Source organism: Mizuhopecten yessoensis, unplaced genomic scaffold (genome assembly GCF_002113885.1).
Source record: "Mizuhopecten yessoensis strain PY_sf001 unplaced genomic scaffold, ASM211388v2 scaffold2383, whole genome shotgun sequence".
NCBI lineage: Eukaryota > Metazoa > Mollusca > Bivalvia > Pectinida > Pectinidae > Mizuhopecten > Mizuhopecten yessoensis.
In genome coordinates, this window is record NW_018404519.1 from 996,984 (window position 1) to 1,017,165 (window position 20,182).

General features: G+C 37.6%; 1 protein-coding gene across 6 annotated transcripts in view; it reads right to left on the reverse strand.

Annotated features, from left to right (window-relative positions):
* The window catches only part of LOC110445852 (serine/arginine repetitive matrix protein 2-like), a 213,613-nt gene that overhangs the window by 9,592 nt on the left and 183,839 nt on the right, over positions 1-20,182 (reverse strand). For 5 of the 6 annotated variants that reach the window (XM_021490675.1, XM_021490677.1, XM_021490672.1 and 2 more), the window contains 3 exons: positions 5,344-5,526; positions 2,376-2,450; positions 756-1,010 (listed from right to left, as the gene is read on the reverse strand). In XM_021490675.1, coding sequence (XP_021346350.1) covers positions 756-1,010; positions 2,376-2,450; positions 5,344-5,526 — 513 coding nt within the window. The remainder of the gene's footprint in view (positions 1-755; positions 1,011-2,375; positions 2,451-5,343; positions 5,527-20,182) is intronic. The other variant, XM_021490678.1, reaches the window with a different exon arrangement.

Below are 20,182 nucleotides of genomic sequence, written 5' to 3' on the forward strand. Positions count from 1 at the left end.
TTTAGAATAGCAACAAATGTATATTTAACTATACAATCATACCGTACATACTTCACTTTAGAATAGCAACAAATGTATATTTAACTATACAATCATACCGTACATACTTCACTTTAGAATAGCATCAAATATTAACAGATTAGCACATCCACCATTTATGCAATAGAAAACCAGAGACTGAAATTTAGGGTATCATCTGAATTATTCAGTACAATAGTTAAAGAAAACAAAACAGCATTGCTTTATTTTGACTGAAACTTTTTAAATTCAATGGGCAGAAATATAAGCACGTAGATATGTAGAATAAGTTTTATAACAGTCAGATTCCAGGTTGATCATATTCAACAAACAGATTTCATGTTAAACATATTGAACAGTCAGATTCCAGGACTCAACAAACAGATTTCATGTTAAACAGATTCAACTGTCAGATTCCAGGATTCAATAAACAGATTTCATGTTAAACAGATTCAACAGTCAGATTCCAGGATTCAATAAACAGATTTCATGTTAAACAGATTCAACAGTTAGATTCCAGGATTCAACAAACAGATTTCATGTTAAACAGATTCAACTGTCAGATTCCAGGTAAAAAGATCACACATCTCTACCATTACTTCTCTCAAATGGAATTTTCAATAACTGTAAGTTATATTTTCAAAGCCTAACTAAGACATCTTAAGTACATGTATCAGACACTTAAGATCACCATCATACCAACACATTCCACAGGCACTGATGAAGAAATATCCTACCTTTTTCTATTTCTGGAGTGTGTCCTTGATCGTGACCTTGAACTTGACTTTGACCTGGACCTTGACCTTGACCAAGAAGATGACTTGTGCCGGCGGCTTTGTGACCTTGACCTTGAGGGCCGGGAGTGGCGAGTGACCGGGGAGGGAGACTTGTACGGGAGTTTTGGTGACGGCACTGACTCCTTGGTCTTCGGACCTACAGTGGGGGAGTAACTCAGTGACCGACTAAGGCGCTTGTGGACAGGGTCTGGGGACCTGTAAAACAACACACGTCATCATTAATGGCTTGTGGACAGGGTCTGGTGACCTGTAAAACAACACGTCATCATTAATGGCTTCTGGACAGGGTCTGGGGACCTGTAAAACAACACACAACATCATTAATGGCTTGTGGACAGGGTCTGGTGACCTGTAAAACAACACTCGTCATCATTAATGGCTTGTGGACAGGGTCTGGTGCCCTGTAAAACAACACGTCATCATTAATGGCTTCTGGACAGGGTATGGGGACCTGTAAAACAACACACAACATCATTAATGGCTTGTGGACAGGGTCTGGGGACCTGTAAAACACCACAGGTCATCATTAATGGCTTGTGGACAGGGTCTGGGGACCTGTAAAACAACACGTCATCATTAATGGCTTGTTGACAGGGTCTGGTTACCTGTTAAACAACACACGTCATCATTAATGGCTTGTGGACAGGGTCTGGTGACCTGTAAAACAACACACATCATTATTAATGCTTCCTTTCTGGAGGGTTCATATCCATAAGATAGCAAGTTCTTTTGAAAATACAGATGAGAACTTTTAAAAAGTATCTATATGACTCAATGTAATGTGGTTAAGCGGAAACTTGGTCATTACTGATGTATCTTCACCATAACATATATATATATAAGAAATATATTTTCAATGACAACATACATCATTACCATGCCAACAGACTTCATAACAATGACAACATACATCATTTCCATGACAACATACATCATTACCATGACAACATACATCATTGCCATGACAATATACATCATTTCCATGACAACATACATCATTTCCATGACAACATACATCATTTCATTGACAGCATACATCATTACCATGATAAAAGATAGCATAATCATGACAACATACATCATTACCATGACAACAGACATCATTACCATGACAACATACATCATTGCCATGACAACATACTTCATTACCATGATAAAAGACAGCATAATCATGACAACATACATCATTACCATGACAACATACATCATTACCATGGCAACAGACATCATTACCATGACAACATACATCATTACCATGACAACATACTTCATTACCATGATAACATACATCATTACAATGACAACATACATCATTACCACGACAACAGACTTCATTACCATAACAACAGACACATATTTTCTATCTTTCCGTACTAACATGCATTTTTAATTACCATGACACCAGACAGCTTTTCCATTTCAACAGACATCTTTAATACCATGACAGTAGACCACTTTACCATGGAAACATACTACTGTAATTTGTTACTATGTAAACAAAGCATCACAACAACAGACATTTTTGTGACACAGTCATCTTTACGATGACCGAGAGCTAACCTGGATGAAGATGAGCTGTGGTTATGTTTATGTTGCGTGGCTGTGTTGTGGCCGTTCGTTTTCAGCGTTTTCTTCCTGAAAGTAAAATATCACTTTTAATACATGCTCACTGTGTTAAAAGCAAAAGTCAAGGATGTCTACTTAATAGAAAGGTTAACTGAATATCAAGTGTGTGCCTTACAATAAAACAAAGGCTAATGAGACCAGACTTGTTAAGAAATAATCAACATATGTGCCTGTATCATGGTGGAATATATAACGAGGGTGAGAAAATGTTTGGAATAATAATTAACGAAGGCCACTTAAGCCTGAGCTTATTATTTACCAAATTTTTGAATCCCAAGTTATATTTCCACCATAATGTACAAACATATGTTGATTATATCTATTCTACTTAGTAAAATGTTATAAATTAAGTCTTTTTCGTGTCTACCTGCATGACTATACAATAAGCAAGGTATCCATGTTTTTTATCATTTCTGACCTTTTGGGGTAGTTAGTTGTCCTTTTTTCTCTCTTTTTAACCTGGATACATTTTGTAAGGATTTCTCATTTTCAGTTGCCATTAGGTCGACAGACGATCAACAATACCTTCATGCTTTATACCAGATGTTTATTTCAGTCAATCTATTGACATCACTGGTCAACACATGAAACCAGCATTTGACAGATTTATCAACATTACTTCAAGTCTCCTTTGCGGTATATTTTGCTGAACATTCTGACAGTGAGATTGACAGGTTTAATGTTGCTCTAGGTTACATAGATACTGTTTTGCTTGCTAGCAAATCTTCGAATACATACAAAATGAAATGCATGTACCCTAGTTTGATAAAGGAGACCAGCTCTGCAGCTTGCTTGTTAACGTTTGCGAGGGAGGTTTTTGGGAGAGCATTGGATGAATCATCCTATAATACGTGTAGTTATTAACCAACGAAAAACGTCATAACATGGAAGATGTGGTGAATTATGTGTAGATGGAAAAAGATTAATAAGGGAAGGGCTATAAAAAGAACCACGAATGGTCCTCTAACTATCCTAGCATTACAAAGAAGTATCAATATTTGCATGCGACCCATTAATACACCACCTACATACAACTGCCTATCACAGTGACTGGTAAAGAGGAGACTAAGCCAGAAAAATACATTCTATGTCATACAAGGTACCTGATGTAAGCAGTTGATGCTGTTGGTTCAGGAAAGAATAAATAGATAAATAGTTTATATTTAGGTTGAGTAAATCTCTGTCTTTCTGAAGATAATTTGAAGTAAAATTAAATGGTTGAGGGTGGTGAGATGACTGAAATGTAGGATAGTATTTGTAGACAGTCACACATTACACCGAGTGAACTCTGCAATCAACAGCCTATATACAGTTGTTTGTTGACAGTCACACATTACACCGAGTGAACTCTGCAAACAACGACCTATATACAGTTGTTTGTAGATAGTCACACATTACACCGAGTGAACTCTGCAAACAACGACCTATATACAGTTGTTTGTAGATAGTCACACATTACACCGAGTGAACTCTGCAAACAACGACCTATATACAGTTGTTTGTAGATAGTCACACATTACACCGAGTGAACTCTGCAAACAACGACCTATATACAGTTGTTTGTAGATAGTCACACATTACACCGAGTGAACTCTGCAATCAACAGCCTATATACAGTTGTTTGTAGACAGGCACACATTACACCGAGTGAACTCTGCAATCAACGACCTATATACAGTTGTTTGTAGACAGTCACACATTACAACGAGTGAACTCTGCAATCAACAGCCTATATACAGTTGTTTGTAGACAGTCACACATTACACCGAGTGAACTCTGCAATCAACGGCCTATATACAGTTGTTTGTAGACAGTCACACATTACACCGAGTGAACTCTGCCATCAACGACCTATATACAGTTGTTCGTTGACAGTCACACATTACACCGAGTGAATTCTGCCATCAACGACCTATATACAGTTGCTTGTAGACAGTCACACATTACACCGAGCGAACTCTGCCAACAACGACCTATATACAGTTGTTGGTAGACAGTCACACATTACAACGAGTGAACTCTGCCAAAAACGACCTATAAACAGTTGTTTGTAGACAGTCACACATTTCACCGAGTGAACTCTGCCATCAACGACCTATATACAGTTGTTTGTTGACAGTCACACATTACACCGAGTGAATACTCAGCATTACCCAATAAATCTTAGTGCTTCACAACCTAGATTACTGCCCTGACATTAATGAAGTTGTAGATCTGTCTCAGGTTTATATCAGGTGTCACATTTACATGTTAACTAGGTCATGGTGAACAAGCTTTCATCAGTACATCAGAACAAGTGTGTAACATTTATAGGTCAATTAGGTCACCCTGACCTTATTTATCATCAAGACATGTGAAAAGTGTGTCACACATATTGGTACCTGTCAAGTTCAAGTTCTTCATACTTTGAGTATTACAGCCAAGATATGGTACATTTTTGTTTTGTTCTATTAAAATCTTTTCCATTAAATGTTGAGCACTCAATATAAATAAACCATTATTAGATACTGACCTACTTTTATTGATATTAAACAAGAGTTTAAATATAATGGTGTTTATTATAAGGGCAGAAGGCACATCGATATACCTACAGAATAGTACATCTTCATAGCTTCATATCTATACAGAGATTCAAGCTGTCCCATATATAGCTGTTCTATTAATATAACTCAACAGGACTGACGCATGCAAAAAATAATCCTGCAACCTAAATCCTTGTCATACAAATATAGCACAGCCTCATGAGTATGAAGTCATAAATTTATTTCGGTATGACTATACATCACACTTTAACTCGAGAACTTATTTAAGGTTTTTGATGTCAGTCCTGTGGTGTGGAAAGACGGTAAAATATGACATACATATAACACACATTGACTAGGTTATTATAAAAAAAGCCTACCTTGGACTTGGACTTCGGGAGCTATCTGATGAAAATGACACTGAACTCCTCGTAACCTTCGGAGATTTTGACCTTGACCTTGTGATCCTTTTGGCAGTTAGACTTTCTGGCAGATGAATGGGGCTCGATGAACTTTTCTTACTTTTTTCTGTAAGCTTTACTTTCTCACCATCAAATGCTGAACTGCAAATGAAACAATGTTGTTTCATCATTAAACCTGTTGTCTTGTCTATATGTATAATACTGTACGTGTACCAATGTTAGCGGAGTTCTAACTTTAGCAGCTTTCGAACTACATCTCACCTGCTTATTCATGTCCATCGCTAAAATTAGACCATATAAATGTGCACAAGCTTTCCATACAGAACTGTCTGCAAGAAAACCCAACTATTTGGTGGTGAAGTGGACGTAAAACCACTCAAACAAATAACCATATGAAAATCATAATAGTATTTTACGTTTTGGTCTAAGGTACTTGCCCAATTTACTTTGCCTCCCCCAGTTCCGTAGGCTTTGCTCCGATACACCCAGTACATGCATAATCGTTATTGTCTATTTCAGAAAATGACATGTGCTAAATCATGAATTTAGGTACATGTACTGCGATTTCGCTAATTTAAGAATGTGGTAGTAAGTAATACCCCCTGCTTTCTGCTGAAATTTTAGTGCGCTAATATAAGTAAGCTTACTGTATTTATTTTATACAGGTATATTTTATACTGCAAAATATACTGGTATATTTTATACTGGTATATTTTATACTGGTATATTTTATACTGCAAAATATACTGGTATATTTTATACTGGTATATTTTATACTGGTATATTTTATACTGCAAAATATACTGGTATATTTTATACTGGTATATTTTATACTGGTATATTTTATACTGCAAAATATACTGGTATATTTTATACTGGTATATTTTATACTGGTATATTTTATACTGCAAAATATACTGGTATATTTTATACTGGTATATTTTATACTGGTATATTTTATACTGCAAAATATACTGGTATATTTTATACTGGTATATTTTATACTGGTATATTTTATACTGCAAAATATACTGGTATATTTTATACTGGTATATTTTATACTGGTATATTTGACTATTATTAACATCTTTAATGTTGACACAATGATTTAACAACCTGAAGAAAGTTATATTTCCAAACAATAAAGGCCGAGATCTTGAGTTATACAATATTTTGAAAGTTGAAAATAATTGTATCATTATTGACTTCAACAGAGGTTAAACATTTCTTTGTTATATGACACTTTTATGTATAAGATCAGATAGAGACACTCTGTCGAGACGAGTTAGTCATTAAACACTTCTATGGGGTGGAGAAAATATGTTTACCAGGTACGTATACTCTACCCCCAGTGCTAGGTGTTCCAAGTTTGATACAAGATTATACCAAGATCGGCTAAGATGGCCTCTTTCAATCAGGTAGCAGTAAGTTTTTAAGTCATATAACAGTAATAGTTATCGAGTGTATGTGAAGTATANGGGGGGGGGGGGGGGGGGGGGGGGGGGGGGGGGGGCACGATGTCTGAGTGGCTAAGACATCTGACTGTCTACGATCACTAGCTTTACACCACTTGGTTGTGGGTTCGAGGCCTACATTGGGCAGTCTCCATGCAGGTACTAGCCACTGATTGGTGTTTTTTCTTCGGTTACTACAGTTTTCCTCCAAAACCTGGCTTATTGTCCTTAACCCTTTCACCACTGAGGACCATAATGGACTCATCCAGATCAATGAATGGTACAGTTTACTAAAGTTACATAGGGATGAATGGGTTAAATGACCATGTAGCTGTTTATAGGATGTAAAAATACAAACAAACCAAACAAAATATACACAAGGTGACACTGTCCACTGATGACCAGGAGCCACATAAGTCCTTATTAAGATCACAATTGATAAAAGGACAACTTTAAAAACAAGATGCCCAATGGGCCTGAATTGCTCACTTGGTATTAATCTCACACTTGTAATCTTAAAATTTGACTAAAATACAGCTACAGGCAGAATATCAGTGTTTGATTCATAAGAACCTATTAAAAGATTTAAACATATGACGCCTGTGACCTTGAATGTCGAACAAGGAAATAAGGTTGAACAGAGTTTATAGTCTTTCAACCCTGAGCATGCTTCTGGCAAAATATCATTACCCTAGACCTTTTGGTTATACAGAACATATCATTTAAAGATTTAAACATATATTGACCACTGTGACCTTGAATATGGGTGAAGGTCATTCACTTGGTAGTCCTTCATCCCAGCATGTTAATGGCTAAATATCATCACCCTTGGCCTTTTGCTTATTAAAAAGAAGTTTTTTAAAGGTTTTTAACAAATTTGACCCCTGTGACCTTGAATTTATGTCAATGTCATTCCTTTGAACAAACTTGGTAGTCCTTCATCCCAACATGTTACTGGCATTATTCTAGGCCTCTAGGTTATTCAGAAGAAGTTGTTTAAAGGTTAAAAACATATTTGGCCCCTGTGACCTTGAAAAAAGATGAAGGTCATTAATTTGAACAAACTTTGTAGTCCTTCATCCTAGCAAGCTACTAGCCAAATATCATCACCCTAGGCCTCTTGGTTATTCAAAAGAAGTTCTTTTAAAGGTTTTTAACATATTCAACACTTGTGACCTTGAATATAAATAAGTCAAGGTCATTTATTTGAACAAACTTGTAAGCCCTTCATCTGAGCATGTTACTGGCAAAATATCATCACCTTATACCTCTTGGTTATTCAGAAGTTGTTAAAAATCTTTTTCATTTGGACAAACTCAGTAGTCCTTTATTCCAGCATGCTACTGGCCAAATATCATCAACATCCTAGGCATTTTGGTTATTCAGAAGAAGTTGTATTACAGGTTTTTAACATATTTGACCCCTTTGACATTGAATATAAGTCAAGTTCATTCATTTGAACAAAATTGGTAGTCCTTCATCCTAGCATGCAACAGACCCAGTATCAGTATCCTGGGCCTTTTGGTTATTGAGAAGAAGTTGTTTCAAGTAAAATATTGACACCGGACGGACGGACGGACAGCAGACTCCGCACCACGGAGACACCTTAATCACTCGGCCACCATGGCCCCCCACACAGAAAAGAGTAGGTCAGATAGAACAGATAGAGGTGCTGAGATCATGTATTATAATGTTGACAGCAGATGAATTAAGGTCACTCAAGTGTCCCTTGATTTTGCAGAGGCATATTAGTGACCTCTTACGATCATGTAATGGGATACCACATGGCTATTTCTATTTCTCTAATTCCCCAAAAGTTGACAAAGTAAAACTAGGAGAAAGTGGACAGTGTTATAACGTCAAATTATCAAGATTATCTTTATAATAAGGCACACATATTATGTAGTTTAATATGCCTGTCTATTATACTCTGAGTATATAACATTTGTAAGTTTATAAATTCTATTTCAGTAACAACTAAGGCCCTTTATATGTGGCTGCATCATCAAAGTTATTGATATTTTAACCATGGCTGTAATTCTTCACTCTATTATTGATAATGAATTAAAACAACTATGATGGTGTTTTATGTTTGCCCCCCAAAATATGTAAAAGTGACCTGCCTTGCCCACCAATTGGCCTGTCGATACCGCTGGACAATGTTTGCTGTCGTTGGAGTCCTGGGATAGAAGAGTGACTTAACCTTATTTAGAATTCTATCTACCATAATAGCTGCCCCTGGTAATACCCACCCCCACACAATTCCCTCCCCCACTCCAGCAGTGACGCCAACACTGGTAAATTATTAATCCTCATTATGCGTGCCTTTGGGAAGGTATAGCATGGACCCACTATAACACATTCTACACCATAGGTATCACACAGGGACAACTTCTAAACATCATACAAATACAACGTTTTATTTCAGACTGATCAATCAGGAATTTTGGTAAAACAAATATTGTTGAATCATGTTTTGAAGATATCAAGGCTGTGTCCAATGTCACATTTCTATTTGTGTTACCGTGGTGACGTCAGCGACACACCAATCAAAGTCTTTACACAACCTCATGATGCGGGAGGTAACAAAATTGCCATAAAAATAGATGGCAATTAGTATCACTTCCCGCATTGTTATGTTTGTAAATGTCTGGGGACTTCATTAGCGCAGCTCTGGTGTACAGACAGCCACAGTTTGGTACTATGGCCCTGGCCTTTGTCACAGTATACATGGCCGAGTCAATAGAGTCCCTCGTCACTTTGTCAGAGTCAACATGGCCGAGTCACCAGATAAATTCCCACATTTATCTGGTACAGTATGATATATAGCACCTGGAATCGGCAGGGTTTAGGAATCACACCTGCATGATTTTGTTCCTAGTAAGTGAGGCAGATTTTATTGTACATAGGATTACGGTGGCCTTCTATGAGAGGAAATTTCCATTTAGCTTATTTAACTTATTCCCAAGACTTAATTTTCAATAAAACAACACAAAAGGATACAGTTATCGTTTATAGAACAACTTGTACAACATAAGTCCATTGTATTGGAAGTCTCCTGGCGGCTGTATAGGTATTCATTGTAACCCACAACCGGGCCCAATCAGGACTAGCACAAGCTGGGGTTTGTTGTGTGAAAAAAATCAACTTATAATTAGTGCCGCGGATCTCAGGCAGCTTCATTCTAGTCGTATACCTGATTTATAGGAAATAAACTATCTTAAAATATTCCGGTACAGTATATACTTTCATTAATTTCTAAATTAAAGAAAATAAGTATCTGTATGCTGGGGTATGAAAACTGATAATGAACCTATAATTTCAATTTGATTTTTCAAAAATTAAAATAGCTAAGATGGCCTAACGGAGCTTGCGATTGGTTCCTTATCCCTGCAATGATAAATCACCAATTTATCTCACCCTTGTTAATGATAGTTATATTGGATATGGAAATATCAAATTATTCCAGAAATATGTATGGCATTTTTATTTTCAAAAGAACTAGTAACTCATACAAATCCAATTAAAGCTGTAATGGATTGTAGAAGTGGGGTCCTGTTGCGGGTCCCATGGTGATGAGGTCCCGGAGCAAGCATCTATCTCAATTACAGCAACCACTACCCGGTAAATACACACATCAATCTTATAAGAATTAAACTAGATCAAACCTCGCTGCTCTATACGCTCTACAAATGTCCAAGGTAATCCATAAACTCACACTATGACGTTTTCTAATGCATTCAAATTGGTACATATGCGTATGTAGTTCTGAAGTTAAAGACGTACCAGGGGTAGAGAAAGTATTAAATTGTACCAGAGAATGAAAAGAAAGTCTTAAATTGTACCAGAGCAGAAAAGTCTTAAATTGTACCAGGGTAGAGAAAGTCTACAATTGAACCAGAACAGAAAAGTCTTAAATTGTACCAGGACAGAAAAGTGTTTAATTTTGTACCAGGGCAGAGAAAGTCTGACACTGCATCAGAGCAGAGAAAGTCTTAATTGTACCAGGGTAGAGGAAGTCTTAATTATACCAGAGCAGATAAAAGTCTCAAATTGTACCAGCAGTTGAGAAAGTCTTAAAATGTACCTGCGGTAGAGAAAGTCTTATTTGTACCTGGACAGAAAAGTCTTAAATTATGTACTAGGGAAGAGAAAGTCTTAAATTGTACCAGAACAGATAGAGTCTAAAATTGTACCAGTGGTAGAGAAGTCTTAGCATGCTAATGTATTAGGTAAAATTCTGAAAATGTACCAGGGTCGAGAACATGTTCAAGCAACATTTTAAAATGTTATCTTTCAAATTTTGCTGAAATAAGTTAATCAGTAGGTTTCCAATCCTAATTGATAATAACTGTAAACAATTCTGAAAATAATCTGTGATTCGTGTAATATTGACTGGAAATGGGGGAAAATGTAATAATTTTAATATACAAATAGATTAAGTGACGTATTGCCGTGCGAGGTCATGCAAGGTCTGCTGGGTTTTGTTCATGAGGCATGCCAAAGGCTGATCAGTCAGGTTGGGGGGGGGGGGGGGGGGCTTTGGTCGCTTGGCATCAATGTTACACCTGCAGGCTACCCGGCATACATCTTGGCTTAACGAATTGAGCTGGCCTATCATGTTTTACTTTTCGCAGTAGCCTTATTTTCGTTACGTTTCTATAATAAGTGTCTCTAAATAGATTTCAGCAATAGAGTTTCCTCATCAATACTAATTACCCAGAGCATTTGGAATTCAGATTTATTCATCAAAGTTATTCTGAATATAACATTAACACATTAAAGATTTCTTATTACTTGAGGAGAGATGTAGAAATGCCATTTAAACTGGAAATGTTGTCTTTTTTAGACATCACATGCTAAAGAATATAAATGAGTGTGGATGGTAAGACAACAAGTGACCCGGGGACACCAGTGTGACATATGTGACAAGGGTATGCCTATCAGTCTGTTTGTCTCTGTAACTTTTAGCTAGAATTCAAGTCAGGGGTGATTTAACTGTCCAAAACAACCTGTCTGTCTTCACTTAAGGTTCAATACCAGGCACATACCAAAGCGTAAACTTATTTCCCTCAAGATGTGTTTAATATACTGATTCTTTCCTAGCGTCATGGCAACCGTTTGTTGACAGCATTGCCAATGGCTTTAAAAAACAGTATTCAGGGTTAAGTTGTGATAAAACAGCTGGAAAGTCCTGGAGTTTCAGCTACTACCTAACACCAATACTAATATCTACCGGCGAGTAGGCTTCTGTTACGTTGACATAAACAATGTATCATCAGCCATCGCTCCAAAAAACAGAAGGCACCCCTGGGTAAATAAGAAGACAACTGAAAAAAATTACAATGGATTTTGGCTTGAACATGAGTTGAATTCCTATTGTTCCAATATTTATTACCCTGACAGTAAAGATCACTATAACACAATGATGCTGGGAGATGTCACCAGGCTTTTCCCTGACAGTAAAGATCACTATAGCACAATGAGGCTGGCAGATGTCACCAGGCTTTACCCTGTTTGATGTTGAATCTTTTTCTCAATTTATATGGTCCTTGATGAATTTTAGGTAAATTTTGTTTTGTGTGGAGAAACAGTATGAGCATGTGTGCATGATGATATGCAGTTTTCTATCATGAAATATTGATATTAATGATTAACATTGAATGATACATGATTCCATGAGAGGAATAATATGAAAGGGTGAAAAAGTGTGTGACTATATATGTTGTGTCGATCGTTATAGAACTTAATTATCACCTTCCCTCTCTTGCTCTACTACATCTTCAGATAGCCCGTGACTGATGACAATGATATCTGAGCAAGTGAATGTATTTAAGTATTAGAGGGTAATTCATAAATTTTCATCAATGTAGCAGATTTTATACAAAGACTTCAAATTTCAATTTTCATTCTATAAAGACAATTTTTAACAATTAAGAGGCCCATTGGCCTTAACGGTCACCTGAGTTGTTATACAATTGCTATTAATGATGTTCAGATGTGACAACTAGAACAGTAAGCCAAAGGCAAATTAATACCCCTCGCTCCTATATAAACCAGAACTGTAAGCTAAAGACTTACTAAGGCAAAGCATTGCAAAGTAATCGATAGTCCCCCACCATTAATGATTTCTTTATTTACTGAGCTGTGCACCTGTTTTAGTATACAGGTTACAGTGACATACTTTCATACCATGTCTGGTCAGTCCTGGGCCCGTATTCATGAAACTATTCTCATGCTCGAACTCAGATTCTGAACTCCAGCCTAATTTCTTGTTCAGTTTAAAAATTGATAAAAAATCACTTTTTCTCAATGATTTGGAAGAAATTTAGAGAGACTTAAAGCTGAATATCATTTAAAAAATGTACACTTGACCTTTTGGCCATAAGAAAGTTGGTTTGAGCATAAGAACAGTTTCACGAATAAAGGTGAATAATCCAGATATGCCTCTTTGATGGGGGTTTCCTTGACAAAATGATGTTGGGGAGTGACTTACAAATAACATATTTATAGCTGGCAATTTTCAGCAAACATGTTATCATAAAATCATATAATAATGTAAACTGATACCTTGTCTCTGGTGACCTAAAAGTATTACTCTAAATGCTTGTAGGGACCCCGGTGGTTAAGGCATCTGACATTCTAATACCACTAGCCCTCCACCACTGGGTTGCGGGTTCGAGGCCTACGTGGGGCAGTCACCAGGTTACTGGCCATAGGTCGGTGTTTTTTTGCTGTTTTGTTTGGGGTTATTTAAGTTAAAACAAGACCAACAGGATATGAGTATTAGGCAGAAAGTAATGATATAATCTTATGAACAGTATGTGCTAAAGAGTGATCCTGAATCTTTGTTCTGCTGCAAAATATTCCTTTAACAAGAGGTTTCTGTCACTCACATGCTATTTAACTGTGCTGGCAAGACACAGTTACAGCTAATCAAGAAACTATAATGGTCATATTGAATTCAATCATTTGTCCAAACACCTTTGAAGTTCAACAGGCTTTATCACAGCAAGCTACCACCAGCTTATTATTATAACTTGTGAATCATAATGAGAAATCAATTGAATATTATTTTACCCTTGTGATAGCGTCAGTGGTTCAAGGTAATTTACAAGATTCATATAAGACCCCTTCACCCCAGCAAACCACCTAGCAACAATCATGATCCAAGGCCTTGTTTCTTTAGAAAAAGTCATTTATAGAACAAGAGGCCCAAAGGGCCTGCATTGCTCACCTGGTATTAATCTCACAATTGTAACCTTAAAAGTGGACTACAATAAAGCTACAGGCAAAATATCAATGTCTTGACTTCAAATCATAACACATTTGACCTTGAAAGTCAAACATGGACATTAAGTTGAACAAAGTTCATAGCTCTTCCTCCCAGAATGCAACTTGCCAAATATCACCACTTATACCTTTTGTTGATTGAGAAGATGACTTTTAAAGATTTATGCACTACGGACCAGATGTGACCTCAATGTGCCAAGGTCATTCACATCAACAAGCAATCACCCTGTATGCTTTAGTTATTCAGAAGAAGTTGCTGAAAGATTTCTCAACATGTTTGACCCCTGTGACCTTGAATATGGGCAAAGGTCATTCATTTGAACAAACTTCATAGCTCTTCATGCCAACATCCTTCTGGCAAAAATATCATCACCCTGGACCTTTTGGTTATACAAAAGAAGTTGTTTAAAGGTTTTTAAGACAATTGACCCCTGTGACCTTGAATATGAGTGAAGGTAATTCATTTAAACAAACTCGGTAGCCCTTCATGCCAACATCCTTCTGGCCAAATATCATCACCGTGGACCTTTTTATACAGAAATTGTTTAAGGATTTTTAAGAAAATTGACCCCTGTGACCTTGAATATGGATGAAGGTCATTCATTTGAACAACCTTGGTAAAACTTAATAGCCCTTCATCCCCGCATGCAACTGGCCAAATTTCATCACCCTAGACCTCTTGGTTATTTAGAAGAAATTAAAAGTTTAAACATATTTGACCCCCCCTGTGACCTTAAAAATTGGCGAAGGTCATTCATTTGAACAAACATGGAAGTGCTTCATCCTAGCATGTTGTTGGCCAAATATCATCCTCCTGGGCATTCTGGTTATTTAGAAGATGTTGTTTAAAGATTTTAACATATTTGACCCCTGTGACCTTGAAAATGGGCAAAGGTCATTCAATTGAACAAACTTGGTAGCCCTTCATCCCAGCATGCTACTGGCCAAATATCATCAGCCTGGGCCTCTTGGTTATTCAGAAGAAGATGTTTAAAGTAAAAAGTTGACGCTGGCCGGAAGCAGCACCATGACATAAGCCCACTTGGCCCTTTGGACCAGGTGAGCTAAAAAGGTTGAGGTAGACAGGACTGGTGGAAAGCAGGACAACAGATCTTCAACTCAGTGCCAATTATTGGCAAAAATCACTGGCACTTACTGCCAGTTGAGTTAGAAACACCATATATTGGAATAGCTAAGGTTAGTATAACTCAAAATCTGTTAAAGAGGAGTGGTTTAGCAAACTTCCCATAAAAGTGGGCAAGTAACCTTACATCAATTGATTGTCACTGATTCTGTATAAATCTTGGAATATGGCTTTTTGATAGAATGGATAATTACTAGTGGACATCAAAGTCCCAGATGTGTAAGTATAAATGACGTGTAGGTTACTACGGTAACACGGCAGCCATTCCTCATGCCCCTCTGGAGGGACGGTCCCTGTAATTATGCGCGTCTATCGGGACGATGGTCAGACTGATGGATATCCAACTGTTACTAGTGCCTCATATAGCACGGATTGTGTCCCATCACTATCCTGGCATATGTCTTGTAGACGTTCCTCGGGGGTTTAAGGTAGAGCAATCACACATTATTATCAAAGGCCGTGAATAAATGCTGAAGCTTTTTGGCTCTCTTTTTACGTTTAGTGATGCAATGGTCAATATTTTATACCTGGCCAGTTCATCTTGTGTTATGTGTAGAAATTTCTCAAGTAACTTGTTTCATATCAGGATGCAATTCCCTATCCTCTCCTCTATCAATCATGTGAGATTGAGATTCACTTGCCAGCAAGCCAGCTGGATTCTGAGTTTTCTATGATTTGAAGAACTCAGTGTTCTCTCTCTTGACTGAGTACAGACCAATAATTCATACAATTTTTCACTGATGATGTAGCCAGCTTTCACTATAACAGACTTAAAATTGCATGTAAAAACCCTTAAACATTCGGTAAGTACCATAGTGAACAAAATTGTTTTGTGTATAAATAATTAAATTACAGCAGGAAATCTGACATTTACCTGAAACCTTTTTGGATTTTGCCCCGATTTTTTTTCCTGACCTTTACGCACGCACCCGTAACCTTCCCACCTCACTCTGCACTGTGCTGCCGTCAGAACAGGACGGACCTTTCCAGGCCTCTGGTAAGCTTATCATTGTAATAGTAATATGTAAATGTACATTATAGCACAGTGCAATATAATATAAGATAATATGATACTATATCTGTTTAATAACGTCGAAGCTTATAAAGCGAAAGTAGAACTAAATAGTGTAGATAGACACCGTTTCACATTTATTGTAAACGTTAGTTTTGTACTTAGTCTTGACTCATATATTTTTATACTAATATATTGTATTTTAGGTTTATCTACTGGAATGTAATAAACCAATGAACCTAAAGCTTTTGCTCGTTGTTACTGAGGAGTGAACGATTTTACACGAATATCACGATTGACCTTGTCTTAAAATAAATTAGATGTTTCGTAGATGTTAACATTTGGCCATATGGAAATGTGAGATAAGAAGCAAGAAATCATCAGACTGGCATGATCAGGTCTTTTTTACAAAATGCAAATAAAGCCACTCTGGTTATTGCATGATCCTTCCATAAAGCAACATCAATGCTATTGAAGTACACCTCATCATTCCATTCTGAATTGCACATTAGACATTTCCTTTTTTTTTTTTTAAAACAGAGAGACATGAAAATGTAAATACTGTGTAAGCATTAAACTGCTTTCAGACACCATTCATAAACATTGCAATGCAGTGAGCATTCATATTGCCCATGAATCACATCAGAAAGCAGTCTAAGGCCTAAGTGTAAAATATGGACCCTTCAAAGCAAATACAACTACACTACATAAGTATCATGATTAGTAAGATGACTTATTCTACAATATCAAAGTTCTCTCCCCTGTTGTACACATTTGTAAGGTGACTTATTCCTACAATATCAGAGTTCTCTCCACTGTAACACCAATGTAAAGTGAATAATTACTACATTAGCAGATGTTGTTTCTCATGTTGAACATCAGCCAAACATTGATTTTTTTAAACCTTACAGTATCATAGGTGTCTACCCTGTTGTACACCATTGTGATGTGATGACATGTATTACTACACCATCAGAGTCCCCCCCCCCCCCATCAGTGTGATGTGGTGACTTTTATTACTTAGGATAAGAGTTGTCTCCCATGTTGTACACCAGTGTGATGTGGTGACTTTTATTACTTAGGATAAGAGTTGTCTCCCATGTTGTACACCAGTGTGATATGGTGACTTTGATTACTAAGGATCAGAGTTGTCTCCCCTGTTGTACATCAGTGTAATGAGGTGGCATTTATTCATACATCTTCAGAGTTCTTTCCCCTGTGTACATCAGTGTAATGAGGTGGCATGTATTCCTACACCACCAGAGATCTATCCCCTGTTGTACATCAGTGTAATGAGGTGGCATGTATTCCTACATCATCAGGGCTCTCTCCCCTGTTGTACACCAGTGTGATATGGTGACTTTGATTACTAAGGATCAGAGTTGTCTCCCCTGTTGTACACCAGTGTGATGTGGTTACTTTTATTACTAAGGATCAGAGTTGTCTCCCCTGTTGTACATCAGTGTGATGTGGTTACTTTTATTACTAAGGATCAGAGTTGTCTCCCCTGTTGCACATCATTGTGATATGGCGACTTGTATTACTAAGTATCATAGTTGTCTCCCCTGTTGTACATCAGTGTAATGAGGTGGCATGTATTCCTACATCATCAGAGCTCTCTCCCCTGTTGTACACCAGTGTGATATGGTGACTTTGATTACTAAGGATCAGAGTTGTCTCCCCTGTTGTACACCAGTGTGATGTGGTTACTTTTATTACTAAGGATCAGAGTTGTCTCCCCTGTTGTACATCAGTGTGATGTGGTTACTTTTATTACTAAGGATCAGAGTTGTCTCCCCTGTTGCACATCATTGTGATATGGCGACTTGTATTACTAAGTATCATAGTTGTCTCCCCTGTTGTACATCAGTGTAATGAGGTGGCATGTATTCCTACATCATCAGAGCTCTCTCCCCTGTTGTACACCAGTGTGATATGGTGACTTTGATTACTAAGGATCAGAGTTGTCTCCCCTGTTGTACACCAGTGTGATGTGGTTACTTTTATTACTAAGGATCAGAGTTGTCTCCCCTGTTGTACATCAGTGTGATGTGGTTACTTTTATTACTAAGGATCAGAGTTGTCTCCCCTGTTGCACATCATTGTGATATGGCGACTTGTATTACTAAGTATCATAGTTGTCTCCCCTGTTGTACACCAGTGTGATGTGGTGACTTTTATTACTAAGGATCAGAGTTCTTTCCCCTGTGTACATCAGTGTAATGAGGTGGCATTTATTCCTACACCACCAGAGATATCTCCCCTGTTGTACATCAGTGTAATGAGGTGGCATGTATTCCTACACCACCAGAGATCTCTCCCCTGTGTACATCAGTGTAATGAGGTGGCATGTATTCCTACATCATCAGAGCTCTCTCCCCTGTTGTACATCAGTTTAGCATGGTGAGTTTTTTTTTAAACAAATCCAGTTATTGTCCCTTGTTGTGCATCATATAAACTGGTTACACATTAAATTGGGTTCACATTAAGACATAGGAATGGAATCATTCTAACCTTTAAAAAATTCATAAAACCTCGAAAACTTTTGTTGAAATTAATGGAAAAATAGGAAATAGGAAAAATGTGATGATATTGTATTGAATTAAATTTAAGGGACATCATACTTTAAAAAGAATTGATCGTATCCGATTACCAGCAACATGATTACCATCATCTGAACACCTGCTACACAGTTTGCATTTTTTATATCCAATCCAATGGCTCAATATTTCACGGAGAAGCAAGTTGAGTGATTTAATGTGTGACTATTCATGTCCCAAAAGTCTTCGATATTCCAAACGAATAGAAGACTACCAAATTGTTTCTTTCCTTATAGTATTGCTTCCGATTGATTTTCACTGGCATTGTATACAGTTTAAAGGATAAAGCGATTTACAATAAGTAATGATATATGACATGAAACTTTACAAGGATTAGATTCACAAATCACCACTGAACTATGTGTACTGATCTTTAAAATATTGACCCAGTAATTGAAAAAATATCCAATTTCCCATAAAATTGATGAAAAACAAAAAAAAACCAGTTGGCTGAGATAAGATTTGACAACAATTGTGTTTAAGATTTCAGTAATCATTTGAGAATGGAATACAGAAAATAGCAGCACTATAACCTGGTGTTAATGATGTTCAGTGCGATCCAGTCACTGTCAATATCTAATACTGTAGCTAACAAAGACAAATGGTTTCCAGTACATCTGACACCACGCGACTCTCATACTCTCTCCCTTATCAGGTCCTTCTCTCATGTTCTCCCTCCCCCTAGAGAGCATCCTACAACTGCCCTTTCTCCCCTCAGTACCTCTACAATATCTCCTTCCTCTAATAGACCCTTACCACTCTTATCTTCCTTCCTGACACCCTGCTGTTTCCTCCCTCCCTCTCTAACACTCTAACAAGGGAGGGAGGGGACAGAGGGAGGTTATAGAGGGTTACTCTGTCCCCTCTCTCCCTCTATAACACCCTAACATGGGAGAGGGTTGGACAGAGGGAGGTTATAGAGGGTTACTCTGTCCCCTCCCTCCCTCTATAACATCCTTACAAGGGAGGGGGTTGGACAGAAGGAGGCTATAGAGGGTTACTCTGTCCCCTCTCTCCCTCTATAACACCCTAACATGGGAGAGGGTTGGACAGAGGGAGGTTATAGAGGGTTACTCTGTCCCCTCCCTCCCTCTATAACATCCTTACAAGGGAGGGGGTTGGACAGAAGGAGGCTATAGAGGGTTACTCTGTCCCCTCTCTCCCTCTATAACACCCTAACATGGGAGAGGGTTGGACAGAGGGAGGTTATAGAGGGTTACTCTGTCCCCTCCCTCCCTCTATAACATCCTTACAAGGGAGGGGGTTGGACAGAAGGAGGCTATAGAGGGTTACT